At 38.9% G+C, this 12,829-nt stretch overlaps 1 protein-coding gene across 2 annotated transcripts; it reads left to right on the top strand.

Annotated features, from left to right (window-relative positions):
• The first annotated feature begins 654 nt into the window (after positions 1 to 654).
• LOC141981655 (C-C chemokine receptor type 5-like) lies at positions 655 to 11,447 on the top strand. 2 transcript variants are annotated; one of them, XM_074943282.1, is made up of 3 exons: positions 655 to 696; positions 6,190 to 6,388; positions 7,409 to 11,447. In XM_074943282.1, the coding sequence occupies exon 3, from the start codon at positions 7,420 to 7,422 to the stop codon at positions 8,470 to 8,472; it is 1,053 nt and encodes a 350-aa protein (XP_074799383.1). In that variant the 5' UTR covers positions 655 to 696; positions 6,190 to 6,388; positions 7,409 to 7,419; the 3' UTR covers positions 8,473 to 11,447. The 2 variants fall into 2 exon arrangements, with proteins under 2 accessions (XP_074799383.1, XP_074799382.1); XM_074943281.1 differs by lacking the exon at positions 655 to 696 and adding an exon at positions 2,169 to 2,824.
• Positions 11,448 to 12,829: the final 1,382 nt, after the last annotated feature.

The following is a 12,829-nucleotide window of genomic DNA, read 5'->3' on the forward strand; positions in this document are numbered from 1 at the left end:
AAGTTATAACAAGTATTTTATTCCAGTTACTGATTGTAAAAGACAAACCATCACCATCATGAAGCTCAGAGAGAGCCTATTTGAAGAACACTCCCACCCCTCAACTTCCCCCCATACTTGTAACACTTGCTAAACGTGTAGTGTTTCATTATATAAAGGGTTTTTTAACATTTAACATGAAAATACAGCACTGACTGACGTAACATGACATGACCTTTTTTAAGGATATTCTGTGTGCAGCGAGGCCTATTTGAAGCATTATGTTTGTTTAAAAGTTTAACATGAAAAAGCAGTATTGACAGAGCTGATATTTGGTAGAAGTTTAGTGAACTAAAAAGACTTAAGATACTAGCCTACCATTTTAAAAATAGTGTTTTTAAAGTACCGAAACAGCAACTGGGTAAGAATATGAAAACTGACAATTGAGGGGAGTTTACATATGTGTTTTAATTAAAAAAAAAAAAATGCTTTTTAAAGTTTGGATTTATACAAAAAACGCAAGAAAAAATTAGCTTATGTAAAAAAAAGTTAGCTGTTTTCTACCAGAGATAAGGAGTCTTTCTCCCCCGCCCACACACACACACACTTTTCTACATGCCCTGCCCCCTTTTTTTTTTTAAATGGTTTCTAAAATCTAAACTGAGGACAAACAAATTTTTAAAAACAGCCACAGCCACGGAGATCAGGCCATGGAGGGTAAGAAAGCTGTTCTGAGTTTTAGGGGGAATGTTGATAACTCTTTCAGTGGAACCGTTTTGTAGGCAGCCATTCTGTGTTAGTTGTTATGCTTTAGCTCGGGCAAGCGTTTGTCATTTGGAAGCACTTTCCCACTTTATGAGGTATTATCTTCCCCCATCCTATGGCCTCTCAGAAATATTAACAAAAACAAACTTAAAGATACTTTGTAGCAATGCCTGCAAAGCAACAGTTACAATTTTGTTGATCATTATCTTGTCTAAGCCCCAAGATAATATATTTTTGTTTTGTTTTTTTATAAAACACTTTTATGCAAACTGTAACCCTAGATGATGTACATTGGTTTACAGAATAAGAGGAATATAAGGACCTGTGGTTTTAAACCTGGTGTGTTTCTGCATGCTCTAGTTTATTGAAACACACCTGTAAAAATGTTAAATGAAGGGATGTCTCTTTGTATAGGCTTGTCTTTTAAAGTGTTTATTCCTGTATAAGACTTAATATAACTTTCTCCTCTATTTGTTAAAAAGTGGGGGAACAAGCAAGCTTCTTCGCTCTGATCCACTGTCTTACAAAGGCTGTTTTTGCTGAAAAAGCACACCGCTTCAAATTGTCCTTACTAAAAAATGACCAATGTTAGTCTAAAACATAGGGGGAAACTTTTTTATCACTATAATTTACTTTTATAAACAGGTTCTCTGTGTTTTTAACCCTGGAATGTTCCTGCATGCTCACTTTTTATTGAAACATATGCAAAAGTGCTAAATGAAGGGATGTGTCTTCATATAGGCTTGTCTTTTAAAGCAGTGGTTCTCAAAGCCGGTCCACCACTTTTTCAGGGAAAGCCCCTGGCGCGCCGGACCCGTTTGTTTACCTGCTGCGTCCGCAGGTTCGGCCGATTGCGGCTCCCACTGGCCGCGGTTTGCCGCTCCAGGCCAATGGGGGCTGCAGGAAAGGCGGCCAGCACGTCCCTTGGCCCGCGTCACTTCCTACAGCCCCCATTGGCCTGGAGCAGCGAACCACAGCCTGTGGGAGCCGCAATTGGCCGAACCTGCGGATGCAGCAGGTAAACAAACCGGTCCGGCGCGCCAGGGGCTTTCCCTGAACAAGCTGCGGACCGGCTCTGAGAACCACTCTTTTAAAGTGTTTGTTCCTTTACAAGATTTCATATAACTTTCACCTCTATTTGTTAAAAAGTGGGGAAAGAAACAAACTTCTGCTCTCTGATCCACTGTGACGTTGCACCCCATAATGCTTTAGAGAAATGTGCTTCTGAGTGTAAATATGAGTGTAAATAACTGGAATATGTTTTATGCTAGATATGTCATGTAACATATCTTTGCAAAGGTTATGTTCCTCTGAATGTATTCATCCTATTCACATGCATGTATAATTTTTATATCTGAAGTTATGAGAGTTGGCTCTATGCTTGTATTTAAAGTGTTTGCTGTAGGAAGCACATAAGGCAGATTTATTTCATTTTACCAAATCTGACTTGTTATGCTTTGATTTAATAATCACTTAAATCTACCTTTATAGTTAATAAATCTGTTTGTTTATTCTACCTGAAGAAGTGCATTTGGTTTGCAGTGTCAGAAACTCCCCTTGGGATAACAAGCCTGGTACATATCAATTTCTTTGTTTGTTTGACAAACTCATATAAGCTTGCAGCATCCAGTGGGCATAACTGGACACTGCAAGATGGAGGTTCCTAAGGTTGTGGCTGGGACTGGAGATATTGGCTAGTGTCATGCGCTTGCAAGTAGCTGGGAGCAGCTTACATGCCAGAGACTGTGCATGAACAGCCCAGGAGTGGGGGTTCTCACAGCACAGCACGGTAAGGCTGGCTCCCCGAGTCAAGGATTGGAGAGACCTAGCAACTCACTGGTCCAGATAACACCAGAGGGGAACGTCACAAAGAGGTTTCCACCCACAAGAGAGACTATATAAGGCCCTGGGAAATGCCTCCATTTTGTCTCCAGCTGGCTCAGAAGATAGCCTCTCCACCCCAAAGAGATGACTGAAAGAAACTGGAACAAAGGACAGTAACTATGGGGGTGTGAGTGATTGCTGGACCCAGACTAGGAGGAAGTCTAGTCTGTTAAAGCTTATTGGAACATCTCTGAGGGTGAGATTTACCTGCATTTCGTTTCCTACTGTATTAGGCTTAGACTTGCGTATTTCATTTTATTTTACTTGGTAACTTACTTCGTTCTGTCTGTTATTACTTGGAACCACTTAAATCCTACTTTTTGTATTTAATAAAATCACTTTTTACTTAATTAACCCAGAGCAAGTATTAATACCTGGGGGAGCAAACAGCTGTACATATCTCTCTATCAGTGTTACAGAGGGTGAACAATTTGAGTTTAGCCTGTATGAGCTTTATACAGAGTAAAACAGATTTATTTGGGGTTTGGAGCCCACTGGGAACTGGGTATCTGGGTGTTGGAGATAGGAGCACTTCTTAAGCTGTTTTCAGTTAAGCCTGCAGCTTTTGAGGGACGTGGTTCAGACCTGGGTCTGTTTGTAGCAGGCTAGTGTGTCTGGCACAACCAGGCAGGGTACTGAAGTCCCAAGCTGCCAGGAAAAACTGGCTTAGAGGTAGTCTCAGCACATCAGGTGGCAATCAGAAGGGGGTTTCTGTGACCCAACCCGTCACATCATTGGTTTACAAAATAGGGGGAATATAAACTGACTGTCACTAAGGACCTGTGGTTTTAAACCTGGAGTGTTTCTGCATGCTCTATTTTATTGAAACACACCTGTAAATAAAGGGATGTGTCTTCAGATAGGCTTGTCTTTTAAAGTGTTTATCCCTTTACAAGACTTAATATAACTTTTTTACTTGCATTTGTTTAAAAAGTTTGGGGAAGAAGCAGCCTTCTTATCTCTGATCCACTGACTCACAGATGCTGTTTTTGCTAACAGGGGTTTTGCTGCAGCTTCAAATTGTCCTCACTAAAAAATAACCAATCGTAGTCTAAAACATAGGGGTAATCTTTTAAAAATTGTTTGTTACTAAGGGCTTATGGCTTTAACTTTTATTAAAGCCTAATGTAAAAGGGCTGCATTGCAGGAAAAATGCTTGGGGTCTGTTCTTTTAGATAAGAATAAGGCAGTTAAAAGGTGGGCAGGTGAGATGGCTCTTGTTTAAAAACCTTGGGACTATAGGATTGGTTCAGGAAAATGAATTCTATGACACTGCTGTAGAGCAACATCTGATTGGGCTGATCCAAAGGTGGTGGTAACAAGCCTGAAGGGCTGTGAACCTGGGAAGTTGCCTCTTTCCACAGAAACACTTGGAAGGGTAAGATCTCTCTCTCTAACTCAACCATGTGCTGTCTATCTTTGCCCTTTGCAAAGGAGCTTTCTTTTCCCTTTTCTTGCCCTGTTCTCTCTTTTAACCTATATTTATGTTTCTCTTTTTTATTTAACTCTTTTTTAAATGCTATTTTCTTAACCTACCCTTATATTTAATACACCTTTTCCATTTATCTCAAAAAAATTTTATTCTTGAATAATATATCAAACTAGTCCTTTCAAAACACCTCTCCTTACTAAACCTCACTAAAAATCTCTCTTCTCTTTAATAACTTGCCTCTATTCTTTCAAACTCATCCTTTTAAAAACAAAAATCTTTATTTTTCTTTAAGTTCTCTTTCTATTATTTAATAACATGCCAAACTAGGCCTTTAAAATCATCTCTCCTTACTCAACCTCACCAAAGGTTCTTTCCTTTTTTCCTCTAAACCTTACCAAAGCTTTCTTTTTTAATCTTTAAGCTCTCATTCTATTCTTTGAACCTTTTTCTCTAAACAAGCAACCAAATTATCAAAGCACAAACACACTCCCCCTATTCAAACATAAAAAATAATCAAAAATATTTTTTCAAAATGGCTGACAGCGCCAAACCTTGACACCACTGGAAACAGAGATCAAGGATGGGACATAATCCCTAAATGGAGCATGGAAGCCTGTCAACAAATACATGGCGATGAATACTATCGAGTCATATACTACTATTCTGGCATCTCTTAACTTTTCAGGTTAAGACTTTGCAATTTAATGATCTTTTCATGTAGAATGAATCTGTAAGTAAATTTTTTGGTTAAACAGGCCAAGCAAACCAGAGGCTGTACAATGTTTAACCATCAGTGAGAGGACATGGATTTAGCACTAGAAGGAATAGTGTCCCCTTGATGCATACAGATGGTGCCATAGAACGTCCCTGGGGAACTGTCCAGCACAACACCTCCTGAAACATTGTACAGCCCCAAAGCTGAATTCCAGCCCATGTGGAAAAAACAAAACAAAGGATCTGTGCAGTAATAACTATCACCACCAAGGACTCTCTGTGCTTTTCTCCTCTACTGCAACTGTCATTGCAGATGAAGTGGCAAACATCACACCCAAAACTTCTGTCCTTTTTCAAATATATTATAGTCATTCAAAACACCACAGTTTCCAAGAGTGCTGCTATAAGGCAAGAATGTGTGTAGCCTTTGCTCAGTCATAGACTCATAGACTTTAAGGTCAGAAGGGACCATTAGGATAATCTATTCTGACCTCCTGCACAACACAGGCCACAGAATCTCACCCACCCACTCCTGCAATAAACGTCTCACCTATGTCTGAGCTATTGAAGTCCTCAAATCATGGTTTAAAGACTTCAAGGTGCAGAGAATCATGCAAGAAAACTCAGTATTTGCAACCTTTTAATTTGTTTTCTGCAAACATTTGTATTAATTATTTGTTTTGTTTAGCAAGAATGTTTGCAGAAACTTGGGCATATGTGTCCATACAACAATACACACTAGAGAGGACTTAGTCAAGCCCTACTGTTTATAAGAGTTGCAGTCATCCAATCAGAAAGAAGAAACAATGCCCTATGAATTGGGTGATCAACTGCACAGCACAAATAGTGAATTATAAATGCAGTCATGAATATTCAAAGCTACAGTCATAGGGAATAATTAATGAGAAACCCATAGGCTGAAATAATTTGTTTGTACAAAACCTTTGAATAAGTTTGAATAACTAATATATATAAATAACAAAATTTGTTCACAGATAATTTGCAAACAGCTACTAATAGTTTGCCTCATTTTGACAGTTATTGATGGAAAAGATCTATTAAATCATTGATTCCAACCAACTTTCAAACTCCAGACAATAGGCATTTCTGATGCTAAGGACATACCACTTTACAGTTCAGGCAAAAGGCCATTGCAATAAGAGGAAAAAAATCTTGAATCAAGTGAATCATGTTAACCCAATATTACATTTTGGCAGAATCCAGTAATTAGAACAAGATAATCAATGCCAACTGCAGATACGTTCAAAATAGACACTGGAGAGCATCTTTTTTTTTTTTGACAAGTTTTACAGTATGAGAATATAGCCCAACAAAGACAATGGTTTTGAAATTATTTGATGTCATTCAGGGTGGTGTTTCAATATCAGTTTATAGATTTGTGAATTTTCTTACAGGTTATCAACTTGAGAATAATGTGCTGAATATTTCTTGGATGGTAGAGAACAGTGCTCTGCTTTCATTCAAAGTCTACATTTTTCATTGCTTGGACTTGATCTGAATTGCAAGAGAGGTGAAATTTGCCATTTCATCCTACAAAGTCAACTCTAGTGCAGGATTGTTTAATCACCTCTTCCACATTTTCCTAATTAACAAGTAAGTCACCTAATTCTTGTACGCAAGGATATTATCATGACAAGAACAAGAGAGCTTGATTCTCATTCACACTAAGACCACATTACCTTGCTCTGACAGTGTAAAAGGGCCTTAAAGTAAAAATAAATTATATTCATATTCACTTCCTTCAAGGCTCCTATGCATGACTAGAGCAGTTTAAAATGGCCTGGGTGTAAATGAGAATAAGGCCAAAGGAACAATTTTGTTAAATAAAGAATACGGGCCTCATTCTCATTTAGACTTATGGCTTCTGTTTTCAAGGGTTTATTTTTAGCCGTTTTTTAGTTTTATGTAGATGTCCAAAAATTAGGGTTGTTCGTTTCTCTTTCTATATACTGTAATGAGTAATGTCTTTTTTTCAGAACCAAACTAAACCAAATACAGAAGCACAGAGAGGTCAGTTAATGTGAGAAATGAGCAAACTTGTTGAAAGAATAATTTGTAACAACTAATGTGTTTGGCAAATTTTGCTTGTGAAATGCTACTTAGATGCTGTCCACCCACAGCCTACCAATGCACAACCACTCATGGCTTATTGCTGTGGTGTGGGCTAGTGACGTCTGAATGTGGGTAGGAAACCTGAAAAACAACAATTGTTTCCTCTAAATAGGCCCCTTTTTAATGGTGGTCTTTTTTGTCTCATTCTGACACTTCTGAAAACCACTTAAACACACTTCTAACAAACCAGCTGAGAACTAGCTGCCTTTGCGATTAGTCATCAGCCAGCTCTCAGTTGTGTCATGGTGCTGACATACTTCACTGAAGATGACAAATATTTCCCATACATAGTGCATGTGGAAACCAATATTGAATAAATAGTGGAGGTATCAGAGCATCTCAAAAAAAGGGTTACAATTATCTTTTATACTGGAAAGCACGAGGCAACTTAAATATGGAAGTCACTGCCAGCTTCCCAACAATATTATTTGTGGTAAACTTCTAATATTTGTCTAACTTTTAGTCCATCTCTTTAATTTTAACCCTTTTTTCTTTATGCAGGACAGCACAAGATGACTGAAGAAGCTGTCACAACAACCTACTACTACGATCCTGAGTCAGAACCATGCCAAAAAGCTGATGTCAAAAAATTTGCATCCCAGTTTCTGCCCCTGCTGTACTCCTTCGTGCTGATATTTGGCCTGGTGGGCAATGTGCTAGTCGTGCTGATCCTGATAAAATACAAGAGGCTGAGAAGCATGACTGACATCTATCTGCTGAATCTGGCAATTTCCGATTTACTCTTTATTCTTTCCCTGCCATTTTGGGCTTATTATGCAGCACGTGAATGGGATTTTGGAAATGCAATGTGTAAAATTCTTTCAGGGGTCTATTATGCTGGCTTCTACAGTGGAATCTTTTTCATAATACTTTTGACAATAGATAGATATCTGGCAATTGTGCATGCAGTGTTTGCTTTAAAAGCTAGGACAATTGCCCATGGCATCTTCACAAGTGTTTTCATTTGGGTTGTTGCAATATTAGCCTCTCTTCCAGGGTTTATATTTCACAGTGTTCAAAAGGAAGGTGCTCACTGGACCTGTAGCCCTCATTATCCATCAGGTTATGAAATCAAATGGAAGCAATTCCTGATTTTAAAGATGAACATCCTGGGACTTTTCATTCCACTGGTCATTATGATCTTCTGCTATGCAGAGATTATAAAGACATTACTGAGATGTAGGAATGAGAAAAAACATAAGGCAGTCAGGCTTATTTTTATCATAATGATTGTTTATTTTCTCTTCTGGACACCATTCAACATCGTTGTTCTCATGTACACTTTTCAAGATTCATTTTTCCTAAATAACTGTGACAGCAGCAGTCAGCTGGAGCTAGCAATCCAAGTGACAGAAGCAGTTGCAATGATCCACTGTTGTATCAACCCTGTGATCTATGCTTTCGTTGGTGAAAAGTTTAGGAAATATCTTTATACCTTTTTCCGAAAATACATTGCAATCTACCTCTGCAAACGCTGTCCAGCTCTTCATGGTGATAAATTAGAACGGGTTAGCTCCACATACACCCCATCCACTGCAGAGCATGATATCTCCTTTGGTTTGTAGAGTGCATTAGAAATGTAGCCAGTAAAAGTTTCATCGTCCTTTTTACTTAAAAGATTGTGCAATTAAACAAAACTCTTATTGTCATCGTATTAAGACCTGGACAGTTACCAATCACAGTAATAAAACTTTTTGTGACATTGTAGTATTTCTCAGTTTTCACATAGAGAATATTACAAATCCCCCAGGAACATTCAAATTCTACAGTTTGGTAAGTATCCACTGTAACATGGCTACCTATGTAGTATGATTTTGCTCTTTAAACCTGGACTCTGGTCAAAGAATTATTTCCTCAGGAAATATAATTCAGAAGATGGCTTAAAGAGGGCAAGGAACAAGGTTTGTCTTCTCTCAAGAGACATTTACCTATATGCAAAACCACAAGAAAAACTTTAGGAGGAAGGCAACCATAGGAGGACATTATTGCCATTTACATGGGGCTTAATTACAGGAAAAAACCTTTGCAGAAAAATCATAAAAAGTTCTAAAATTCCCATGAATTTTATAAGTTAGTGATTTTTTTCATAATCAAGTTCTTATCTGAGGTGGAGAAGGTTTATTTACAATTACACTGCTACATTGTTTTTCCTATAGGGTTTGAAGAGCTGTTAAATCTTCATAAAACAGAGATTTTGATAAACAGGAAATGTGCACACTTCTGTTAAGGGATATGACTGACCTTGTGTTAAGCAGGGGTATCCTGTTAGCTGGTGACTGTCTCTTTAAAATAATCCTTTCCCCTTGACTATTGCATTCAATTATATTGACTTCAGTTTTATATATTCAAAGAGGAAGTTTAAGCATTAAAATATTTATTCTTATATCTTTACAGCATAATTTTCTTTAAGAATGCCTTCTCTTTTCTGAGTGCAACTCTGGAAGTAACTGAACACATATTAAGACATTAGAAATCTAAATGCTATTAATTGCAAGGCAAAGGTGTATCCACAAAACAGGATCTTGATTCTGAAAACAAAGAAAATAATAGAACGCCAGTAGCTGTCACCTTCAGCCCCCGACTAAAACTTCTCCAGCACATCATCAAAGATCTACAACCTATCTTGAAAAATGATCCCTCACTCTCACAGATCTTGGGAGACAGACCAGTCCTCGCTTACAGACAGCCCCCCAACCTGAAGCAAATACTCTCCAGCAACCACATACTGCACAGCAAAAACACTAACCCAGGAACCTATCCTTGCAACAAAGCCCAATGCCAACTCTGTCCACATAGTTATTCAAGTGACACAATCATAGGACCTAATCACATTAGCCACACCGTCAGGGGCTCGTTCACCTGCATGTCTACCAGTGCGATATGTGCCAGCAATGCCCCTTTGCCATGTACATTAGCCAAACCGGACAGTCTCCACGCAAAAGAATAAATGGACACAAATCTGACATCAGGAATCATAACATTCAAAAAACGGTAGGAGAACACTTCAACCTCTCTGGTAACTCAGTAACAGACTTAAAGGTGGCAATTTTGCAACAGAAAAGCTTCAAAAACAGACTCCAACAAGAAACTGCTAAGCTTGAATTAATATGCAAACTAGATACCATTAACTTGGGTTTGAATAGAGACTGGGAGTGGCTGGGTCATTACACATATTGAATATATTTCCCCATGTTAAGTATCCTCACACCTTCTTGTCAACTGTCTATATGGGCCATCTTGATTATCACTACAAAAGTTTTTTTTCTCCTGCTGATAATAGCTCATCTTAATTAATTAGCCTCTTACAGTTGGAATGGCTACTTGCACCTTTTCATGTTCTCTGTATGTATATGTATCTTCTTACTATATGTTCCATTCTATGCATCTGATGAAGTGGGCTGTAGCCCATGAAAGCTTATGCTCAAATAAATTTGTTAGTCTCTAAGGTGCCACAAGTACTCCTGTTCTTTTTGCGGGTATAGACTAACACGGCTGCTACTCTGAAGCATATCCTTAATAGAGAAACAACAACTTCCATGCTCTGATAAAAGAGCATAAACCAAATCCAGGAGAGTGAGAAATGAAAATTAGTCTTGATAGTTGTATTATATTAAATTTTTTTTGTTTGATCCTAAAAAGAATGGCAAACAATGATGGCACAGGAGGGAGCAAGATGCAAAATAGTACTGTGGGCTGGAAATCTCAACAGCTCTCTAGATTTTTTCATTAACTGCAAAAAAAAAAAAGGGGGGGGAAATGCAAAAAGATTGAAAATGCAAGACTTGAATTTTACAGGCTTGCATCTAACCTTTTTTTTCCCATTGGAAAGAGGTTTTCTTGGTCATAATATCCTTTGCCTTCTCATGAACCAATATGAAAACTTCTTACAAGAACAAGAGTTTTTGCAGCCAACTGGGATTCAGGAAAATTTATAAAGTTCTGTCTTCATTTTGGATTTGAAAGTTTATTACTCATCTAGAGTCCTAATATTTAATGCCATATCACCCTTTAATGTAGAATGACATTTTGTACACCACAAACAACTCAGTTTCAAGAGAATGATGTGATATGCACAGGAAGAGTGAGGAGAAAATGGGTATGCTTCAACAAGCTCTTATTTAAGTGTTAAGAGCCTGATCCTGCAAACACTCATTCAAGCCGGCGTTACTCACCCAGACGGTCCCCTGACTTCCATCCATTTGCTCCAAATGGCACTACTAATGCATGCAAGTCCTGCTCACATGAGTAAGAGCTGGCAGGATCAGATCCCAATATCTTAGCACTTACATAGTACTTTGCAGCCTCACACCTCTGTATATAACTAGTTATTCATCCTGATGACAGCCCTGTGAGGTAAATATCTGCAGTACTACAACGTGAAGGCAGAAAGTTACTCTCACAGTAAACTTCCTTTTATGGAAAAAATATTTTCTGCAAGTTTGCATTAGTGTGAAAGCACCTTTTTAGTACCAAATGCATGTCAGTGTTATGGTTATCTATTTCAGAGTATTAGTCATGTTAGTCTGTATCAGCAAAAACAACGAGGAGTCCTTGTGGCACCTTAGAGACTAACAAATTTATTTGGGCATAAGCTTTCGTGGGCTAAAACCCACTTCATCAGATGTATGCTCAGTTTTACTGAGCTGTCTCCATTTCCATTTTTATTGGGGTGTGAATTCTGATGCTATCATTTTATGCTTCTTTCTCTTTCCACATTAATGCAAGTTATTAATAAAATCATTATATTGTATGTTTCTCATTGTCTTTGTGGGAAAGAGGCTTCAGCTCCAGATCCTGGGAAAGTGCAGGGATTGCTCCTTACATGGACACCAAGGGAACGCACATAACCACAAAGGGGGTGGAGAGGAAGTGGAGTCATGAACCAGAACCCTCCCCCACACCAGCCCACAGGGAAATGAAACCTACTGGGTGTGGAGCTGCTGCACTATCCTAAAAGATGTTGCAGCTGGGACAGCCCCCATTCACTGAGAAACTTGAGGAGGAATTTGGTACTTGACCTTTGAAAATATATATTTTTTTAATTTTAGGGGGCAAATATCAGTTTGGGTGGGTATTATAAAGCAGATGGCATGAAAGTGAGTGAGGAAAAATTATCTAGCACTGGGGAACAAACTGAATTCTCCCACAAGCCAGCTCTGGCCACTGTATGATCACTTTGTGCTGCTTAGGTGGTATAAAGCCAACTAGAGAATCTGGCCCTTAAAGTTTTATATCTACAGAGTATTAAGTATTTAAATATGAGTAAGTGCGTGTTGCTCTACATCCCTCTCCATGTTCCCTGCTCTGTCCCCACGATTCCCCGGCCTCCCCCTTCATGCTCTTCCCAATCTCCTGCACCAGACTTGCATGCATCCCAGTCCTCTGTACCCCTGCATCATCCCCTCTCGATCTCCTGCCAATCTCAATATATTCCTCCTCCCTGACAGCCTCTCACTCCAAGACCAGGTAACGTGGCTCACTGACATCCACTCCCTGTCCCAGTGCGTCTCAAACTTTCTGCTACCATGCCTCCCTTTTATTGAAGCAAATGAGCTCAGTCCCCACCTTCATGTGAGTTAGAGAGAATGTTCACATATAGCAATAATTAATGCAATGCTAGAAGGTCAAAGGATAGAAACTCACACTAGCATTTACTTTGCAACATTTCAATGAGATGAATGAGCCTGAAGAGCAACTGGGAACTCGGGAGAGAAATGGGCCTGAGGGAGGTACAAGCTGGGGATAAAGGGACTCACAGGGAAGAAGCTCGGGGTACAGAATGGGTGTGGGGGGACTGAGACCCTGTCTCCTCTATGCCAGAAAATCACTGAGATAGCTGGTGGCAGATGCACAGGAAATCTAACAGAAAATCCCATGCAGTAATTTGCATTTTTTCAAGATAGTCAAAAAGTAGGATATGAG

Source organism: Natator depressus, chromosome 2 (genome assembly GCF_965152275.1).
Source record: "Natator depressus isolate rNatDep1 chromosome 2, rNatDep2.hap1, whole genome shotgun sequence".
NCBI classification, from domain to species: domain Eukaryota; kingdom Metazoa; phylum Chordata; order Testudines; family Cheloniidae; genus Natator; species Natator depressus.